This window comes from Panicum virgatum, chromosome 5K (genome assembly GCF_016808335.1).
Source record: "Panicum virgatum strain AP13 chromosome 5K, P.virgatum_v5, whole genome shotgun sequence".
Lineage (NCBI taxonomy): Eukaryota > Viridiplantae > Streptophyta > Magnoliopsida > Poales > Poaceae > Panicum > Panicum virgatum.
Genome location: NC_053140.1, coordinates 44,149,990 through 44,168,649, shown reverse-complemented (window position 1 = coordinate 44,168,649; position 18,660 = coordinate 44,149,990). Strand labels below are relative to the sequence as shown.

At 46.1% G+C, this 18,660-nt stretch overlaps 4 protein-coding genes and 1 non-coding gene across 7 annotated transcripts; 1 reads left to right on the top strand and 4 right to left on the bottom strand.

The window, feature by feature from the left end:
• Nucleotides 1–114: 114 nt before the first annotated feature.
• Nucleotides 115–936, bottom strand: LOC120710138. Its single transcript, XM_039995801.1, has one exon. It carries the CDS (start codon nt 934–936, stop codon nt 115–117), a length of 822 nt encoding a protein of 273 aa, XP_039851735.1.
• A 676-nt stretch (nt 937–1,612) lies between these two features.
• Nucleotides 1,613–8,029, bottom strand: LOC120707633 (katanin p60 ATPase-containing subunit A1-like). 2 transcript variants are annotated; one of them, XR_005689051.1, is made up of 8 exons: nt 7,698–7,961; nt 6,074–6,539; nt 4,951–5,148; nt 4,016–4,260; nt 3,687–3,845; nt 2,870–2,957; nt 2,035–2,467; nt 1,613–1,915 (listed from the first exon to the last, which is right to left on the bottom strand). XR_005689051.1 is itself a non-coding variant. In XM_039992574.1 (7 exons), the coding sequence occupies exons 1-7, from the start codon at nt 7,814–7,816 to the stop codon at nt 2,186–2,188; spliced, it is 1,557 nt and encodes a 518-aa protein (XP_039848508.1). In that variant the 5' UTR covers nt 7,817–8,029; the 3' UTR covers nt 1,730–2,185. The 2 variants fall into 2 exon arrangements, 1 of the variants encoding a protein (XP_039848508.1); XM_039992574.1 differs by having other exon boundaries at nt 1,730–2,467; nt 7,698–8,029.
• A 1,576-nt stretch (nt 8,030–9,605) lies between these two features.
• Nucleotides 9,606–12,851, top strand: LOC120707631 (serine/threonine protein phosphatase 2A 57 kDa regulatory subunit B' kappa isoform-like). Its single transcript, XM_039992570.1, has 2 exons — nt 9,606–11,393; nt 12,302–12,851. Exons 1-2 carry the CDS (start codon nt 10,227–10,229, stop codon nt 12,635–12,637), a joined length of 1,503 nt encoding a protein of 500 aa, XP_039848504.1. The 5' UTR covers nt 9,606–10,226; the 3' UTR covers nt 12,638–12,851.
• A 493-nt stretch (nt 12,852–13,344) lies between these two features.
• On the bottom strand, nt 13,345–13,417 carry TRNAE-CUC. Its single transcript has one exon. It is a non-coding gene; the product is annotated as a tRNA-Glu (tRNA).
• Nucleotides 13,418–13,538: 121 nt separating this feature from the next.
• On the bottom strand, nt 13,539–17,249 carry LOC120707632 (D-glycerate 3-kinase, chloroplastic-like). 2 transcript variants are annotated; one of them, XM_039992573.1, is made up of 12 exons: nt 16,522–17,249; nt 15,974–16,329; nt 15,471–15,550; nt 15,339–15,390; nt 15,198–15,239; nt 15,026–15,104; nt 14,838–14,869; nt 14,689–14,757; nt 14,532–14,606; nt 14,319–14,435; nt 14,176–14,226; nt 13,539–13,907 (listed from the first exon to the last, which is right to left on the bottom strand). In XM_039992573.1, exons 1-12 carry the CDS (start codon nt 16,535–16,537, stop codon nt 13,764–13,766), a joined length of 1,113 nt encoding a protein of 370 aa, XP_039848507.1. In that variant the 5' UTR covers nt 16,538–17,249; the 3' UTR covers nt 13,539–13,763. The 2 variants fall into 2 exon arrangements, with proteins under 2 accessions (XP_039848507.1, XP_039848506.1); XM_039992572.1 differs by having other exon boundaries at nt 16,963–17,249.
• Nucleotides 17,250–18,660: the final 1,411 nt, after the last annotated feature.

The window sequence follows — 18,660 nt, the reverse complement described above, 5'->3', positions numbered from 1 at the left end:
CTCCAACAGCTCATCCATTCGATGACCCAAACCCAAAATGGGTCACCCACAGTACTTTTGCCTACTGAAAATGGACTCCAACGGACGACCCAAACTGGCCACCCATTTTGCGTATCAGCCGAGGAGGGACGCAAAAATGAGTCTCTCTCTCCACGACGCAAACCGCCTCCGTCCTTCTCTCTCCAGCGCGGCACCCCGACCTCCATCCCCGCCGCCGGCACCCGTCGCTGCACCCGGCGGGGCACGGCCGGCACGCGAGGTGGGACCACAGCGGGGGGCAGCCGGCGAGGTGGGGAGCAGCCGGAGGTGGGCCCAAGATGAGGCGGCCGGCGTGGCAACCCCGTGGCAAGGCAGCGCGACGGGGAGGAAGCGCAGTGGGCGGCGGGCTGCGGCCGGGCGAGGAGCAACGGGCGGGGGTCGGCGAGGAGCAGCGGCCGGTGGCCGGGCGACGACGTCGTACGAGACCTGCTTGGCCTCGTCGTCGACCTCGGACATCTTGCGGCCGATGAACCTCTTGACGGAGAAGGTGTTCTCGGGGTTGACGACCGCCTGGCGCTTGGCGATCTGGCCGACGAGGCGCTCCCCGGTCTTGGTGTAGGCGACGACGGAGGGCGTGGTGCGCGCGCCCTCGGCGTTGGTGACGACGGTGGGCTTGCCGCCCTCCATGGCGGCCACGGCGAAGTTGGTGGTGCCGAGGTCGATCCCCACCATGGAGCGGCGCGGCGCGGTGGGGAGCTGCCGGCGAATGCGACGCGAGCTCACGGCAAGGAGCGGCGGGCCGCGGTCGGTGAGGAGCTGCACGGCAGGGAGCGACGGGGAGCTGCCTGCGCGGATTCGGGGTGGGGCCGGCGAGCGTGAGGTGAGCTCGCAGCAAGGAGCGGCCGGCAAGGAGTGGCGGGCCGCCGCCGGCGAGGGGCGGCACTTGGCTGGCAGCATCCGTTGGAGTTTTGGGTACGCGCTGTTGGAGTTCAGATATTTTGGGTGCTCAGTCTCTTTGCAGTGGGCGACCCAAAACATTGAATATGTCTCCTATTTGAGTTCTGCTAGTTGGAGACAGTCTGAGGGAACTAAACAGGGCCATGAAAAGCTCAGCCAACTAGTCACGGATACGACTTCAACCTGCGTCTGGAACTCTGGATTACGTGCGTGTGACAAGCAGTAGGCCTGACAATTAAAGCCGCAGCATCTGGAATTTCCTTCCAGGTCTTGGGGCTGTGTTTAGATCCGTAAAATGGTGGTAAAAAAGATCACATCGGACACTGTAATATATTATAGCACTTTTCGTTTGTTTGTGGTAATTATTATCCTACTATGGCCTAACTAGGCTTAAAAGATTCGTCTCGTCATGTACATCAAAACTATGCAATTAGTTTTTTTATTTATCTATATTTAATGCTCCATGCATAAGACAAAAAATTTGATGTGATAAATAAATAGTAAAATTTGGAGAGAGAAATTTTGGAAAACACAGCCTTGGGTGTCAAGCCAGGCTCGTCAGCAGACCTCTCCATACCGGTGCTCATGAAGCCCTGGGCGGCTGGGCGTTGCCCCGAGTAGCTTGCCAGGACTGATTTTTTTTTTTTTGAAAGACCCCTGCCAGGACTGAAATGTATAGCAAATGGAAGGTAGCAAACATTATTTGATACTACTGTTCAGGAAGCAGAAGTGCTTGTATGATGAGACACGACGGCTGTACGACAACATGGAACTGTTGTGGACTCAGGCCCGATTTTTTTTTTTTTTTGAACGAACGGAGAGTGTGCCTATTTCATTGATAAAAAGAGGAAGCAAGTACAGAGCAAAAAAAGCAGGTTACAAAGGGCTAATCTCGCACAATTAAGGCCGCAAGGGCCACGCTCCTGCCGCAATCCAAGCGGAAACTTCCTCTTTAATCTTGCTCATTACCGAGATGAAACTGTCAGGTTGAGATCCATTTCATGGACAGAGAATGCATTTGAATTTGAAGAACTGAAATAATCGAGAATTTAATTCCTACCGCCACTGAAAATCAACAGGATGGTTCTGTGGACAAACCTGACTCTGGTCCATGCTACGACACCACCAACGCATATAACAGTCAACAGGTGTCATTGATGTCACTGCAATTGATTGGAAAAACCGGCACAGCACACAAAAGGGTGAAGAAGATTGAAGATTTGCAGAACTTTGAACGGGAGCATAGGTCTCATGCAGATCCAAACTCAGCCATCCACTTCTCATGTTTTTCTATGTCAGCAGGGGAGACACTCTTCTGGACCTTGCCCAGAGCCTCCACAAAGTCACACATGGCCACTGGATCCTTCGCTATCTCATCCTTTGCCATGTTCTTGATCTCATCGCGAGTCTTGCCGGCTATCTTTCGCCTCATACCGTTCATTGAAGCGTCACGGCAAACATTTGTAAGGTCATCTCCACTGTAACCTTCTGTTTTCCGAGCAACTTCATCTATGTTAACATCCGCAGCTATCTGTTCATATAAAAAGAGGTGCCGTAATAAGCAACTGAAGATATAACACAATAACTCGTCATCGACATATATCATGGAATCATGGTAGTGAGCAATGTGATTCTAAAAGGAGTTGCAGTGCAATGCTGAGATAAGTACCAATTTTTTGGAAAATCGGAGAATCAAAAGGAGGAAAAATGGCTGGGCCAATGTATATACTGGGTATGATGCAGGCATGTAGCTTATGGTAACATGTGACTATAGGAAATTAATTGCCAGGAAAGAATGAGCATGAGCAGTTAAACAATTTAGAAATTTGCAGGAACCGCATGGCTGATTAAAGCAGTCTGTTCATAATGACCCAAAAATGAAACAGAACAGATGATCACAAGGATGACCCAGAAATCTATCTGCACAACTAACCTGAACTGTTCTAAGGTTAATGTCGATAAGTGCCTTTCTACTTTCAAAGTCTGGAAGTGGAATATAGATACGCTTCTCCAGCCTCCGCCTGTGTCAATTAAAATTCAAAGAGTCAACAATTGTGGTAATGGCAAACATTAATAACATGCATGTAGCGCATGACTCAGAAAGAAATAGCAAAGTGAAAATAAATAACAAAGTCTATGTTTTCGATATGGAAAATACATATCTACAGCATATGAGAATAAGCAGGTAAAATGGTACATTATTCTAGATATAGGCATGGATTTAGTGGAACCAGTCAAAAAAGTTTCTGCACAAGCAAAGAACACCACTCTACCAGTCATGGCTGTTGCCCAAAAAAGTTACCAATGGTTGTAATTGCCCAAAAAAGTTACCTAATTTCAATGTACCGGCACCTATAATCCTCACAAAAGTGTTCCTACTTACAGACTGCATTAGGCTATATGGCTTATAAATGACGCAGATTGTCCCCTCCAGTAAATTACATCATCCACATAATGCGCTAAAGAACACTATAAGGTTATTATCTTACCCAATAAACGGTGGTATGAAAAGTGCAGCGGAATCAGCCAAAAAAAAATCTGGTATACTGTCAGTTTGAGGAATCAAATATACAGCTTCTGAATTTAGCAGTTATCTAACACAACTAGCAACGCCAATCAAACTCTACTACTGCTAAACTATGACTGATTTATATGAATCATCTAGTGTGTCTTCCAGGTGTCAATCTCTATTTGTCAGTAGGCAGTAGCAACTCAAGTAAATTGAATATAAACAGAAAGAGTTTCCTAACCTCAGTGCTTCATCAATATCCCATGGAAAGTTGGTAGCAGCCAGAACCATAACAATTTTTGGTTGACCATCTTCAGTGGTAGAGCTATTGTTTACACCATCAATTTGCACAAGAAGTTCAGACTTCACCCTTCTTGATGATTCATGCTCACCAGAAGCTCTGGAAATTTAGAAAGAAAATGGATAAATACGTTAACTGATAGTCTAGGTATAGTTTATTCTGTCCAGAAGAGTTCGGAGTCTAGGTATCATTCATGTTTATGGAACTAAGTATTCAAGAAAATTCCATTGACTTAGGCATCAACCGAAAAGCAAAATTAATATACATACCCACGGGATGTACACAAGGAGTCGATTTCATCAATGAATATTGTACTTGGAGCATAGGCCCTCGCAAGGTCAAATAGACAACGGACCATGCGCTCACTCTCGCCACGCCATTTGGAAGCCAATGTTGCAGATGAAACGTTAAAGAATGTTGTTCCACATTCTGTAGCCACTGCCTTTGCCAAAAGAGTCTTTCCAGTACCTGGTGGACCAAACATAAGAACTCCTTTCCAAGGCCTACGAATACCCTGGTAATAAATAGGGTAACACAATTAGAAACTATGAATAGTATCTATAGTGGTATAATTTATAGATTGGAATATTTGATAAAAAAGATTAGAAGAGAAGAAAACAATATGCAGATCATGCCACAAAATTCAAACTCCTTGTAAGGTTTGGGTTCATACTTCATAAGCATTTAAAAGTAACATGGCCAAAATTGGTATCACAATTAAGAAAACCAATAGATGAGCATATCCAGAAACTTTACATGTACCAAATAAAGGCAGCACCATTTTCATGCTAAATTGTGTTCGTGGCCATAAGCCATAAACATAGATTTTCAAATTGATGGCAGGATAGGGTTTGGGTTCACAATCATTCTGGAAAACGTTTTTTCAAGTTGCGTAAAAACTGGTAAATATTTATATCTAGATGATTTCCATGCTAAAATATAAAGGCACATAATTTTAATGTCAAATCATTAACATTGCCATGTGCCTGTAAAATTGATAACAACGAAGAAGCATTTTTCAGATATTTTTTACAGTGGTATGTTTGAACCAGTAAGGGACAGCATAGCAGAATATAAATTAGGGAAACTGGTTTACAGGACAGTTATGTGCAGAACAAACGAATGTCCTGCAGACAAACACAATTTCTATAGACAAAATAACAAAACTCAGTGTCCTACAGAAGAATTTTCTATAAATTGTTACCTGAAAATATTCAGGCATCCAGAGAGGAAGCACAACTGCTTCCTCAAGGAGCCGTTTGGCCTCACTAAGTCCTGCAACATCATCCCATCTTACACCTGGAGTAGAATCTAGAACGTCCCTTTCAAGCATGGCAGCTAAGTCCGCGTCCGGACCTTCGTACTGGCCCTTCTTGGACTTACCTTCTTCAGCATCACTACTCTGAAAAAAAGAATTGAGAAAAACAAGGTTTTAAAAACCTTAATGATTCAGAAGTAACTGGTAATTACCTACCTTAGCAGAAGGATGATAACAAGGGATAGTCAGAGCATTGTACATGATGCAAAAGTGTCTGTTCCAGTATCCTTGTTTGGAATACAATGATAGGGACTAATGTTTCAACATGGTTTATGTTAGTCATCTTGCCATCTTAATATCAATTCTTGTCGAGTATTTTGTCATACTTTATGCCTATGAGATAAGAATACAACCCAGAGACAGAGGAAACGGATGGTAAATGCTAGTATTTTAACAAAGATAACGGAGTTCATAAGTTTGTTTGCTTAAGTTGTGATTTGATTGAATCACTATCTTGTATATTAGATTTGGTTGTTAGAGTGTTCAGCACTATAAAAGCCTAAGACCCTGAACATGACAATATGACATGCATAAACAGGCATCTTGCACTATGCATCTTTTTTTCTGAATTATGCTATTTCTAATGACCAGTTGAGACTCATGATTCTACACTTCCATTTCAAGATCTGGCTTTCAAAAGTTAGGGGTGTAAGTGGCAATAGGTGGTTGATTCAGCAGTAGCCCACAGAATTTTTTTTAATTGCATTCTATATACACCAAGAAGGCATTAATTTAAAAGGTAGGACATATTCCGCAATGGATACATGCATGAGGGTTGAATATAAAAGAACTGCATATTATCGATTCTGTAAATATATGTGGTTTTTTACTAGAAAGATTGACATGGATATAATTTTAAAAAGAAAAATTAAGTAACTATTTCATCAATTAAAGTCTTGTCGTTTGCAGATACCAATTTGCAAAATGTAAATTATGAAAAAGAAATACGGTATATTTTCTGAGATAATGAATTTAGGAATATAAAGAGCATTTGTTTGACAGAAATTACTGCTGAATCAGCCTTGCTTGAACTTGGTTTTCCTTTTCTCCCACCAGTGCCAGGCGCAGTTGATGATCTTACAGCAGAGCCTCCTTTGCTCCCATTAGGCTTTGCGCTACGGCTAGGTGTTCCAGTCCTTGATGCACCACGTGCCCAAGCTCCATCTTGGGAGGATTTTCTTGCACTAGATTGACCTCTTGTTGACCTTCGGTTTGGTGTATCTCTTGGTGGAGCCCACACATCAGGATCATCAAAGGGTGCTGGCGATGAAGTTGGATATTCATCCAACGGTTGGAAATGAAATGATTTGTTGGAGCGAATAGGAGGTGATGAGGACCGCCTCACCCCAGGAGCTTCTTTAAGGGACTTTAATTGGGCATCTAACTGTTTTACAATTTCCACTTCTTCAGAGATTGCTTTCTTGCAGTTCATCCATTTCGTACGAACCAGAGCATCGTCCAGAGTAGTTAGATGCCTGAAGAGTTAAGATTAACCTTAGTAACATGACGCACAGCAAGGGAAATACCTCATCTAGGCTGTGAATTATCTTTACTAGTTATTAGATTGAACAATTCACCATAAGACAGTGCTTCATAAAATATTGTCTGTAAATACTGACTTTGACATGGCGGTATTGCAATGTTCTACTGAAATACACAACATACTATTTTAAAAAGTTGCACAATTAAATAAAGCATGCAGCTGATTCACATTTTTTTTTACTTCTTCAACCATAAGTTTCTTAGAGCTCATCTAGTTTGTATGAATCAGAGCACCATCCAAAGTAGCCAGATGCATGCATAGTTTAGTCTTATCCATCATAACATGAGGTACAAGAAGGAAAATACATTTCTTAGGCTTTTAGATAACTTCCCACTTACTATATTCAACAATTGCCACCATTTATCATATATGTAGTTGATTACTTTAAAGGACAAACTGAAAAGTAATGTGATTCCTTTTTCGTTTAGTAATGCCAAGAAAATATTATCCACCATGAATTCTGGTGTTATTGCATTGCGCTAGTACAAACACGCCACTTAGCTTTTGAAATTTGCACGAATTAAAGCACCAGTATTCATGGTGTGCAAGTGCAACAATGCACAGCTGATCATTTTTCTAACACAAAGCTGCCTACTCTCTGGCCAGATATGGATTAAAAACATTTGCGCATTGGTTCTAAGTCATTTACCTGAGTCAAAACCCCCCAATTACTAAATACTTCAGCATTCAAATAATCAAACCTAGACAAATCAAAGTCATCGACAGATAACCATTTGGCTAAATTCGCTTCAGAAACGGTCGATTTCATCTAATTGGAGCCACATGACTGCAAGTGGATGCAAACCGATGCTAGTTTTATATACAATCTAAAGAAAATTGGGATGGACTAACAACAGAACCACCAGCGGTGCAGCACAATGCTCCCTCTGGAGAAAAATTACCACTTCGAATCAACTCAAGCACAACAGCCAGAATGAAAATCCGTAGCCGTGCGGCCAAACACGCAGATCCGGGCGGGCTAGACGTCGCGATCCGCACCAACCGATCGCCCAGTAGTGACCGAATCAATCAAGGGGGTAAAGCGGGCAACCGGGACGCCGGGGTCGCGGGGGACTAGGGGGGGGCTCACTTGTTGATCTGGGCGATGGCGCCGTCGAAGAAGATGACGGAGGTGTCGTAGAGGCCCTCGAGCGCGTAGTCGCGCGCGAGCTTGAGGTGGTCCTGCAGCCCCGCTAGGGGGTTCGCCATTTCCGCGGCCGCCGCAGCCGCCGCGGAGATCCGGCGCTAGGGTTCCCGACGAAGCGCGTCGGGCGGGAGGAGCCGAGCAGATCGGTGGAGAAGACGGGAGGGAGATGGAGAGCTGTGTCGTCCACGTGCAGGTGTGGCTTGGCTTCGATTGCTTTCGAATTTTTGGGGACAAACGTTGCGTGGCGAATGGCGCTGGTGGTGGTGCTGGCTGTTGGAGGCTTGCGGGCGGACCGCGGAGACGGAGGAAGCAGTTGCTCTGCAGTACGGTCCCTCACTGACGTGTGGGTTCAATTGCATCCAGGCCCGCACGTCAGCGGCAGAGTCCCCTGCACTGCAGAGGAGACTCATCTGGAGATGGATGGAGGTCGCCGCCAGGGCCTGCGTCGGGGACCCTGACGCTTGAGCGGCCGCTGTCAATGTCTAGTGGGGCCCACTGTCACCCTTTGCGGTTCGCACGGCTTGAAGCGGAATCACAGTTTTTTCTTAAAAAAAAAAGAAAGCAGGAGCACTGGCGAACCCCCTAGTAGCGGGATAAGATCAGAAAGCGGGAGGAACTTACAAGGATTTGGTTTTAATTTTCATGTTTCTTAAAAATATCTTTGTAAGTTTTGGAATGTAAACCATCAGAATTATGTGTGAAATATAAATCCGGTTTAATAGTATAGTAGTATACCATACAGGATACATATATATACATACATACGGCTGACGAGCATTGGATTGTTCCTTCCTAAAAAGAGTCTCCAACCAAGCCCAGCCCATGACGAATGCAGCAAAAGGCGGAGCGTTCTTCACTTCTTCCAGCACCCCACGGGCCCACACTTAATCTCCCGAACGCCGCCTCATCGGCTCACCGGGCCGAGCCGAACCACCGGCGCGGAGTGCTTCATCAAACGACCCACCCTTGCACTTGCACCTAACGTCGCTTAGCCCCACCGGCACCGACGAACGACAGCAAGTCACGGGGCGCGCCGCGCTGCACCGATCCGTCCGTACCCAAGAGGACAACTTTTTTTTTTTTTGAGAGGACCCAAGAGGACAACTGGTGAGGACCCCGCCCACCGACAGATACGTCTCAACGTGTCACGTCCGTACGGCAAGGCCCGCAAGGCGAGGGGAGGCCCAGGCGGGGACGCCGGCCCGGTGGCCATCGTCACAGCGCAAGCGGCGGGCCGGGCGGGCACTGCCCCCGCCATGGGCTCCGCTGCTCATGCGTCCGTTGCGGCCCGCGCTGGGCCTGCCCGGGATTTCGAATTAAAGCGGGCCGGAGTAAAAAGGCTATATCCCTCTCGACGATCAAAAAAAAAAAAAACAGCCGTTGGTTGTGTTCACGTTTGCCATTTACAGCTGCAGTACACACAGTGACACAGTGACACGATCACGGGGCACAGCCGTACAAGGGCACAGCGATCTGCTGCGACCATTTTGTATTGCGTCTGTCTCGGAAGCATGTGGTGCTAGATGCCTGACCAACCAACAGGATTAAGCCCTTTGGGGATCCGATTTGGGTCAGATTCGTCGGAACCAACAATGCTAATCCCTTTTTATTAGTAGAGACACGTGACTTGCACTTGCAGAGCAATACCATATCATACAAGGACATTTTTTTTCAAAAAAAAGGACACACAGGTTCAAATAATACATAAGTGCGATTATATAAATAACTGGAAAAAGCAGCTGCAGGCATGGCTATCCGATCCCGAGCGACATCCAATGCTGCAGCGGTCGCCGAGGATATCATTGCAATAATTTGAGATCTGAATAACCACAATAGAGGAATCCGAAAGAGAAGAACACACAAGGCGTCGTTTTTGTCTTCACAAGAAAAAAAGTTTTAAAACAGCAGCCACACGCCCCTGGCTTCCTCGTTTATCACGTCCCGCTCCCCTCACCTTCCTGTCCTATTCCCAAGAAGCAGAGCCCACCGGATTTCCACTCGGTTCCCCGTGCCTCCCCGCCTGCGCTTACCCCAGTAGCCCCCCCTCTCGGCAAGTCGGCAGTTGGATTCGCCGCCAGGACCGCGGTTCGGCGTCCGGATCCGGCAATCTCTCGCCGACGCGCCGCAGATCCGAAAAAATCCCAGCCTTCCCGGTGAACTGCCCCCCCTCCAGCCGCAGCTCCGCGGTCGCGCTCTTCGCCTCTGATGATACTGGAGCTTGCATTTGTGTGTGGCTGTGCAATCAATCAGGTGCTCGCACTGTCCCAGTGTGCTCACTCTGGTTGCCTGGACTTCACCTCGCTGCATCATTAGCATTAGAATTGAACTCCCCGTGTGCTTGCTCGCTCTACTGTCTCTGGTGGTCGGTGGTCACTGACATGCGATTCTTGGCGTGCTAGACGCCCGGGACCATCAGGAGCTTTGGTGTCGCTGTGGGCATGGCGTTGCTGTGAGAAATCTCCTGGGGGGAAGATGTGGAAACAGCTCCTGCACAAGCTGCCTAGGAAGTCCTCTGCCTCCGGGAAGGGCGACCACGCCGCAGGCTCTAGTCCGGGGCGCAATGCTGCCGGGAACGGGAGCGGGATACAGCGCACGAGCAGCTGCCCGAGCGCCGGGCCTGCCCGTCCGGCGCCCGGCGTGAAGCGCATGTCGTCCGCGGTGTTCCCGTCGAGCGTGGTGGCTGGCATTGAGCTGCTCGTGCCGTTCAAGGATGTCCCGAACGGGGAGAAGCCAAACCTGTTTGTCAGCAAGGTGAGCCTGTGCTGCGTTGTCTTTGATTTCTCGGACCCCAGCAAGAATTCGGCGGAGAAGGATTTCAAAAGGCAGGCATTGGTGGATCTCGTGAATTATGTTGAATCTGCTAGCTCCCGCTTCACGGAGCCGATGGTTGCTGCCTGCTGCAGGATGTTTGCTATCAACTTGTTCAGGGTGTTCCCTCCCAACTGCAGGTCCAGTTCATCTGGGGGTGGTGAGGGTGAAGAGGAGGAGCCAATGTTTGACCCTGCATGGCCCCATCTGCATCTTGTGTATGATCTCCTACTGAAATTTATTGGCTCCTCATCTCTGGATGCAAAGGTAGGAAAGAAATATTTTGACCACACATTCATCGTAAGGTTGCTTGAGCTCTTCGATTCTGAGGACCCAAGGGAAAGGGACTGCTTGAAAACAATATTGCATCGGATCTATGGAAAATTCATGGTGCACCGTCCTTTCATCCGCAAAGCAGTGAGCAATATATTCTACCATTTTGTGTTTGAGACTGATCGCCATAATGGTATTGCGGAACTGTTGGAGGTTTTTGGCAGTGTTATTAGTGGGTTTGCATTGCCTCTGAAGGAGGAACACAAAATCTTTCTTTGGAGGGTGCTAATTCCTTTACACAAGCCAAAAACAGTAGGTGTGTATCTGCAGCAGCTAACCTACTGTGTGACCCAGTTTGTAGAGAAGGAGCCAAAGCTTGCAAGTTCGGTGATACTTGGCTTGCTCAGATACTGGCCAATAACAAATAGTCAGAAAGAGGTAATGTTTCTGAGTGTGATTGAAGAGGTCCTGGAGGCAACCAACATGGTCGAATTCCAGAAATGCATGGTTCCGTTGTTCCGACGAATTGCTCACTGCATCAATAGTTCCCACTTCCAGGTACTTTTGTTCAATATCTTGTCCTAAATTTTGTTACCTTTCTTATTTAGCTTTGAGAAAATAAATAGTATGATGCATTTTAAATCTGCATTCACAGATTCATAGTGTAGCCTGCATGCATTGTAGCTCTCTATTTATACAAGGAGTTTTGTTATTGCATATGCAAAAAATATTGTACCAAATGAAGAGCATACAGCCAAATATTTAACAACCACTCATTGATTCTTGCGTCTAATACTCTAATTCATTCCTGACACGTTGATTTACTTTGTCATCTACTACATAGTAGAGTCCAAAGAACCGGGCATCCAATTGGAACCGTTCATGACCACAAAATGGACTTATCGTTACATAACAACTGGCTGCCCATGTATGGCTAGGTTCTATTCCGTCACTTGACGTGTATGCAGATAAGCCAAATGTGTAATAAATACCTGCTGTTTTCAGAAAGATGTAGACAAAAGATTGTAGGCCAGTGTGCCATCACCAGTGCATATGGGAGATATTACTAGTTGATTTCACCGTTTAAACGGCAGAACTGTATGCACAATATGAGCCATATAGCAATGGATATGATTGGTAACTGGCCATGTATTATGGATGTATGATATGACCAGTCTTGGTGGGATTTGATGTTAAATAAAACCAGAATAGGTGAACTGTAATGGATAATTGAGATAACTGATGGCGTTCTGGTCATAGTTAGCTCCCCTGCAAAAGGAGAAATGAAACCTTGTCCACAGACCACAGCAATAGCAAATACTGTTCCTGTGGTCTTTTCTATTATTGCTATTCACCATTTACTATTTTTTTTGTTCTTTTTAGTACTTGTTAGCATCTCTAGGCTTATGACTACTTTTCAGTTGTTCCTTTAAAATGGTTAACTCAGATCGCACAAACTGTTTCAGGTTGCAGAGCGAGCACTCTTCATGTGGAACAATGATCACATCGTCAGCTTGGTCGCACAAAACCGGCAAGCGATCATGCCCATTGTCACCCCAGCGTTGGAAGAGAATATCCAGAACCACTGGAATGTGTCAGTCCTAAACCTGACAGCCAATGTGAAGAAGATGCTGTCAGAGATGGACGAGGAGCTCTTCTCTACCTGTCTTGCCATGCATAAGGAAGACGGAGAGAGGGAGGCGTCGCTGGAACAGAAACGAAGGCTGGCCTGGGAGCGGCTAGAGTCCGTGGCGGCGATCCAGCCAGTGACTGGCAACACAGCCGTCCTGGTGAGCCGCTAGACATCAGGTGTCGGAGGAACGCTGCAACTCCTTCCTCCTGTGTTAGCTTTGGTGAAAACGGTCCTAGTGCTGAACAGAACAGCACTTTGTTTAGTTTAGTTTAGTTTGTTCGAAGAAGTAGAAATATACCATGTTGTAAGCTGTAACTATTTGTGATGGGATCTCTCTGTCTCTCTAATATGATAAAAGGCATCATGCATGCCTGTTTCATGCTCGTGCCTGTGTTATGACATATGAGCAGCGTCATTCAGGTTTGTTCTCCTCGCTTCTTTTCGCTACTTCCGTTGGCAAGTGGTCAGCTACCCTACCTTGACAGCATTGCTCAGCTACATTCTCAACTGGCTTTCCATAGTGGATATCAAATAAAGACTAGTGAAGTTTATGGATATATGGAGTTTACCATAATGTAGTCAAATAAATAAAACATGGAGTAGTATTGAATGTTACCCAAATAAAAAAAATGTAAAAACAGGCATTATAGTAAGCTCATAAAACGGGAAAAGGAGCTAGGTTTGCTCATCCGAGTGCCAAATATGGCAGCATATGTATATCTTAGGAGTCGTAGGCAAGGAAGAAAGTTATTTTAAAGAATAAAAGGAAGAATGGTACAAACAAACTTTGAGGAAAAGAAAACATAAGAAAAGGGTCCAAATTTCCAGCAGACCTTGAGAAGAGGAAAAAGAGCATTTGGGCAGATAATTAAAAAATTCCGTTGCCGGGACTCGAACCCAGGTCTCTCGGGTGAGAGCCGAGTATCCTAACCAGCTAGACTACAAAGGATATTGCGCCCTCAAGAACTATCATAGCTATTTATATCTGCCCTGAAGCCTTAACAGGATTTCAGTAGATGGATTTCAAATACAAAAGAAAGCGTGTGGAATATTTAACACGCTGGATGGGGTAAAACTGGAAGACAAAACATTGATTTCCTTGATAGATAACAAAATTCGTTATGCATGGAATTTACAGGTTCACAATATATTCGAACCATGGGAACAAAGATGCCTACAGTGCTTGCTTAACATAAGAAGTCTCATAAAGAGCAGAGATCCCAAGCTGCTCTGTGGAGTCAGAAAAAAAAAATCCATTTTCACTTTTTCAGCATGTACATTAGGAATTCACAACCTCAGCTGCCCCACAAAGGGTTCCTCCCTTCATCTATGTCAATGACCAGCAGCTGCTCTGGTTTTGAACCATTTGGTCCCTCTTTGTATAGCGTGGGCAAATACGCATGGTATGCCGGTAGGTAGCGCGATACAAAATCCATAACCTGCAAGAATTGCCTATGATTATATTTCCATGTAAAAACGTCAGGGTAATGAAATCGAGTGGGGAACCCTGTTACCGTCCAAAAAGAAAGAAAGAAACCACGTCAGGAATTTAATAACTGGATAAATGTGCATCTAGTTCAGATGGGCTTCAATTTCAAATGAATAAAATAAAAATGATTCGATGAAGAAACTACATCACTCAACCAGTCAATCAGTCTAGGATTCCAAAGGGGTCTGCGGAGTGAATAGCTATGTCAGAGAACGTACCTCCTCATCGGACATTCCAGGTTTTCCATCCGCTCTCATAGCTATCTCTGCCTGCAAAAATACAAGTACGAACTTCAGAAATTGCAATCCATAGTTGTCATGAATTCTGCAACGCTGCTTGTTTTTTATAAACGAGTAATGACCTGCAGCCTCCACTGGAATACACAATTGGGTTCTCGTATTTTTATAACGATCCATGACTCGATGAACCTGTCCCAAGCATTATAGTATGCTTCTAGGTTCTTGTTAACCACCTCGAGCTGATGATGAGAACATTAGTGTCACATTATAACTAGAGTGGAAGTAAGAAAAAAAAAACAGCTAAATTAGGTAACAAAATAATCTGACAAGATCACCTGAGGATCCACTGCTTTCACAACTTCATTTGGAAGAGGTTTAAATCCAAGCATCCATCCTTCAAAGAGAATAACCTATGGCATCAAAGAAGATATAGACTAAATTGAGAATCACAGACTTCTCAAACTAATGCTCCTCAGCTAAATATGAGATTACCTCCAATGGTCCTTCAACATCTGGCCACACTGAAGGATCAGCACGATCACCTCTTCCCCCAAAAGCAGACTACATGGACATGTGGCATGTATCATGCAGATGATCAGCTATAAACATCAGCTAGAAGAAGGTTAATTGCAACCTTTTACCTTGTCATACCGTGGAACCTTCATCTTCATACCTAAATGTTGTGAAAACAATTGTCAGTTTACATAAAAGTTCGGCGCTCAGTTCATCATGCCTTTCCATACAGGCAAAGAAGAGAAGCCCTAAGCACAAATCATCACCAAGAAGAAACAGAAATAGTTTGCAGAAAGTTCAAATACTCGTTCTGTACCTTCCTTAGTTAGTTTGGTAAGTGACTCAAGTGTTTCAACTGAGAATTGGAGATCGTGGCTTCCAGCATTTCCACGGAGCTGGAAAGTTTTGGTCAGTTACTCTCAGTTCATCATATTTTGCAATGTTCAAAGTAAAGAACAGCCTAGCAGCCTACTGCAGGGAGTTTGTACCTCTAAAAGAGCATTTCCAGGATTTCTTTCCCTCAGTTCATTCTGGACATAGGAAAATCGTAAGGGTCAGCAATTTCACTATTTTGAGACCATTTCTTAATACAGGATTGCAATTTTCCATATTTAGTTGAAGCTTCACACCTGTTCTTTTGCTGTCAAATAGAAGTCATCTATAGACAACGTGGTGGAATTCCTGGGTCACATAGAATTTTAGCCCTTTACTCATACAGGTGACGAGACTTGCTATGATCAGTTTCGATAAGAAAAACTTACCTACCAGCAACACGAAAAAGGTAATCAAGCGTGAAGACAAGAGTCGTCTTTCCACTTCCTTGAGGAGCGCTGACCCCAATCTACGTTACATAAAGATGACTAGTTATCAGTTATAAACTGAAATTGTAAGTAGTTTGTTCCTATAAAATCAGAATCGGATTCAAGCCCCAGCCTGGCTGAAATATCTCCTTCAATGATTTTTTCGATACATTAAGTGTGCCTCATGGACAGCATATGCTTTTTTTATGTGTGTGGTGGACGTATAATTCACAAGAACTTGTTCTCTTCTGCACCGCTGGTGTGGGGGCAAGATGAGAGCTTTGGATTCAATCCAAACTACAAGACAGAGTTCTGTGACAGATTATTCGGTTTATATGTGAGATGACGGATCTACTGATGAAATCGAGTGACTAGTTCTACTTGGCATGAAAACACTTAGTATCGAAGCAAATATGATGCAAATAACCGCAAAAGGGAATTGCTGATGCGTGCTTACTGCTTACCACCAATGGTGGGATGTCGTCGCCCTCCTTGTATTTGTCCCTGTGCTCGATGACCTGGTCCTCGCACCAGAGGAAGACGGGGATGTAGAAGTGGTATATCCTGACTTTCTCGGCCTCCGACAGCTGGAGCTCGTTGAGGCGGAACAGTCGAGCGATCTGACTTCCGCAGCGCAGCCACCGGTCGATGGACTCGGCGATCTTCTCCTTGGAGTAGCCGATCCTGTCCACCAGCGGCCCGCTGCAGATGAAGTCGTACAGGTCCTTCACGGACTCGACGAGCGCCGGGGACGACGACGGGGTGATGCGTGGCGGCGCCAGTGCACGCCTGGGGCTGTGATCCGGGCATGACAGGAACGCTGGTGCAAAGAGACCGAGAAATTTGCATCAACGAACAAAGTGTTTGATCTTATCTTACAGAAATCGACACTGAGCGATCGGGACTGATGAGCTGATAAGCATTCTGACAGGTGACAAGCGAGCCAACTTTCTTTGCTCCTTACGAGGGGAAGAAAGAGGGGGAAGAAACAAAGTGCGCAAGAATTTCTTACTCGGATTACCATCCATGCAGTCCGCCCAAGAAGCAGATAAATAGATGGCCTAGCAAGAACCAAGAAGAACCCAAACCAAATTCGATCTGGCGAGGGCTAAAAAACCGGAGAGAAGACCAAGATGCGCAAGAGTTTTATACATATATGCCATCGAACATTGCTCCACTGGAGAAGGAATATAAGAAAATGGTTGCTGAAGTCATACGCCGCCACGCAGGCAGGTGCTGGCATCCGAGCCAGAACGATCGCGTGTCTACTCCGCCCTCATCCGTTTCCCAGCAGCAGCAGTTGCGCAAGCGGATGGAAAGGCCGTGCTAAAAACAGTAAACGACACCCACCAGAACACTACCCCGAAAAGCGAAAAGAATCGATTCCCAGTGCCCAGCCAAGGAGGAATCTTTCCTCGTGCGCACGAAACTGATGGTGGAGGAGTGGGCCAACCTTTCCTCGACGGAGCGGCTGCTGCGGCGGTCACTGCGGGGGAGCAGCAGGAGGCCGTCGCCACCGCCCTGCGGTGGTGGTGGTGCGGCCTGGCGAGGAAGGCCGGGCCCGCCGGGGAGGAGGATGAGCAGGCCGAGGGCGGCGGCGGGGCGGCGTGTAGCGGCGCCATTCTCCGCGCCTGTCTCTTCCGCGCGGCCGCGAGCGAGCGAGGGGGGTTGCGCCGCGCTTGCGCCCGCGCCAAGGACTAGGGAGACGTGGGGTTTGGAAGGGAGCGGAAGGGATTATCCAGGATTGGGCGCGGGCCGCAGGCGGCCTCTCGATACTCGATGCGGCTCCTGCATCGCGCCGCGCGACCGGTCGCTCTCGCCGCCCCGCGTCTCCCAGAGGCCAGAGCTGCCCGGTCCCAGAGCTCCCCGCGTCTTCTGGTATTGTTAGCAATGGTGAACAAGCTTATTTGGATTTCGCAAATCACTTGCGTCCAATTTTTCTCAAACGTTTATCACTTCTATCTGCTGACATAGCCACCGACACTGTGTCAATGAGCTGCGTTGCTAATCTTGAGACAAATGGCAGTTCACAATTTGTCCCAGTTAGTACAGTCTCTGAACCTTCTACCCCATCTGTGATGCACGCCGCGCCACTTGGCTGCGCTGCAGAATCTGACAAAATGCGGTTCCAGTGTGTGATCCTTCTCCCATTCCATCTATGAGGAACAATATCTTGGTTAATGGAACTTTTTTCAATCAGAAAGATATCAGTGCTGTTGGCATTGACTCTGCATCTGATCCTGTTGAGCAGCTCTTCCATTCGTGTTCTATTCTTCAAGTTGAGCAAGATGATATTAATTCTCCAAGGACACCTGTACTCACCAATCAAATGGCGGTATGATTCTGAACCAACTATTGATGTAGCACCGACTGTACAGATGACCAATACTTCGGTTGTATCAGGCAGCTCATTCCATTCTAGGATGACTGTACAGGATGATGAAAACTTCAGGGGAGATGTTCTCACATTGTTAAATGAGGTAAACACATTTCTCGCACGAGTTTGATTAAAAGCAATGCTATTGGTTCTAATTTTCTAACATGCATACCAGAATAATGCAAGAATCATGGGGAGCTGTGATGCCTATATAAACCAATTTAAGATAGAGAAGTCCAAATTAATAGAGTGAGCTTCGTGAAAAAAAAATCTTTAACAACCTTTTGCCCCTATGAACAACAGTGAGGCACCAGCGAGAGTTGGATGAACGAGAAGCTGCTGCTGATGAGAGGACTAGAATCCTCGAAGAGAGGCGAGGGTTCCTATCAGTATTTTTTCCCCACGCTGGTTCCTATCAGCCAACGATACTGATAGGAACCCTCCTCTCTTCCAGGATTCTAGTCCTCTCATCAGGCGCGGCTGGGGAGTGGAGGCGGCCAGGTGGGTAGGCGGAGGGGCGACTGGGGAGCAAGGTTTTTTTTTCGACCGGTTGACACAAACCGCCGGCCACCGGTTCCGGTTTACCGGGCCGGTTGGACCGGTAACCGGTTGAAACCGGACAAACTCAAAAGTGAGTTCAAATGATCCCGTTGAAACGGTCGGAACCGGTTAGCCGGCCGGTTTGGTGGTCAAACCGGACCGGTTTGACTGGTAACCGGTCAAATTCAAATTTTTTTCTTTTTTGGTTTAAATTCAAATGCCTGCAAAGTATAC

What these genes read in the sequence shown, in the direction of transcription:
- LOC120707631 (XM_039992570.1), top strand. Translation starts at nt 10,227, where the DNA reads ATGTGGAAACAGCTCCTGCACAAGCTGCCTAGGAAGTCCTCTGCCTCC. An exon ending in TCAATAGTTCCCACTTCCAG is followed by an intron (nt 11,394 to 12,301) that starts GTACTTTTGTTC and finishes AAACTGTTTCAG; the next exon opens with GTTGCAGAGCGAGCACTCTT.
- LOC120707633 (XM_039992574.1), bottom strand. Translation starts at nt 7,816, where the DNA reads ATGGCGAACCCCCTAGCGGGGCTGCAGGACCACCTCAAGCTCGCGCGC. An exon ending in GCCATCGCCCAGATCAACAA is followed by an intron (nt 6,540 to 7,697) that starts GTGAGCCCCCCC and finishes TTAACTCTTCAG; the next exon opens with GCATCTAACTACTCTGGACG. An exon ending in GGATGCCTGAATATTTTCAG is followed by an intron (nt 4,261 to 4,950) that starts GTAACAATTTAT and finishes ATTTATTACCAG; the next exon opens with GGTATTCGTAGGCCTTGGAA.
- LOC120707632 (XM_039992572.1), bottom strand. Translation starts at nt 17,131, where the DNA reads ATGGCGCCGCTACACGCCGCCCCGCCGCCGCCCTCGGCCTGCTCATCC. An exon ending in CTGGAAATGCTCTTTTAGAG is followed by an intron (nt 15,105 to 15,197) that starts GTACAAACTCCC and finishes AAAACTTTCCAG; the next exon opens with CTCCGTGGAAATGCTGGAAG. An exon ending in TGAAAGCAGTGGATCCTCAG is followed by an intron (nt 14,436 to 14,531) that starts GTGATCTTGTCA and finishes TCTCATCATCAG; the next exon opens with CTCGAGGTGGTTAACAAGAA.
- LOC120710138 (XM_039995801.1), bottom strand. Translation starts at nt 936, where the DNA reads ATGCTGCCAGCCAAGTGCCGCCCCTCGCCGGCGGCGGCCCGCCACTCC.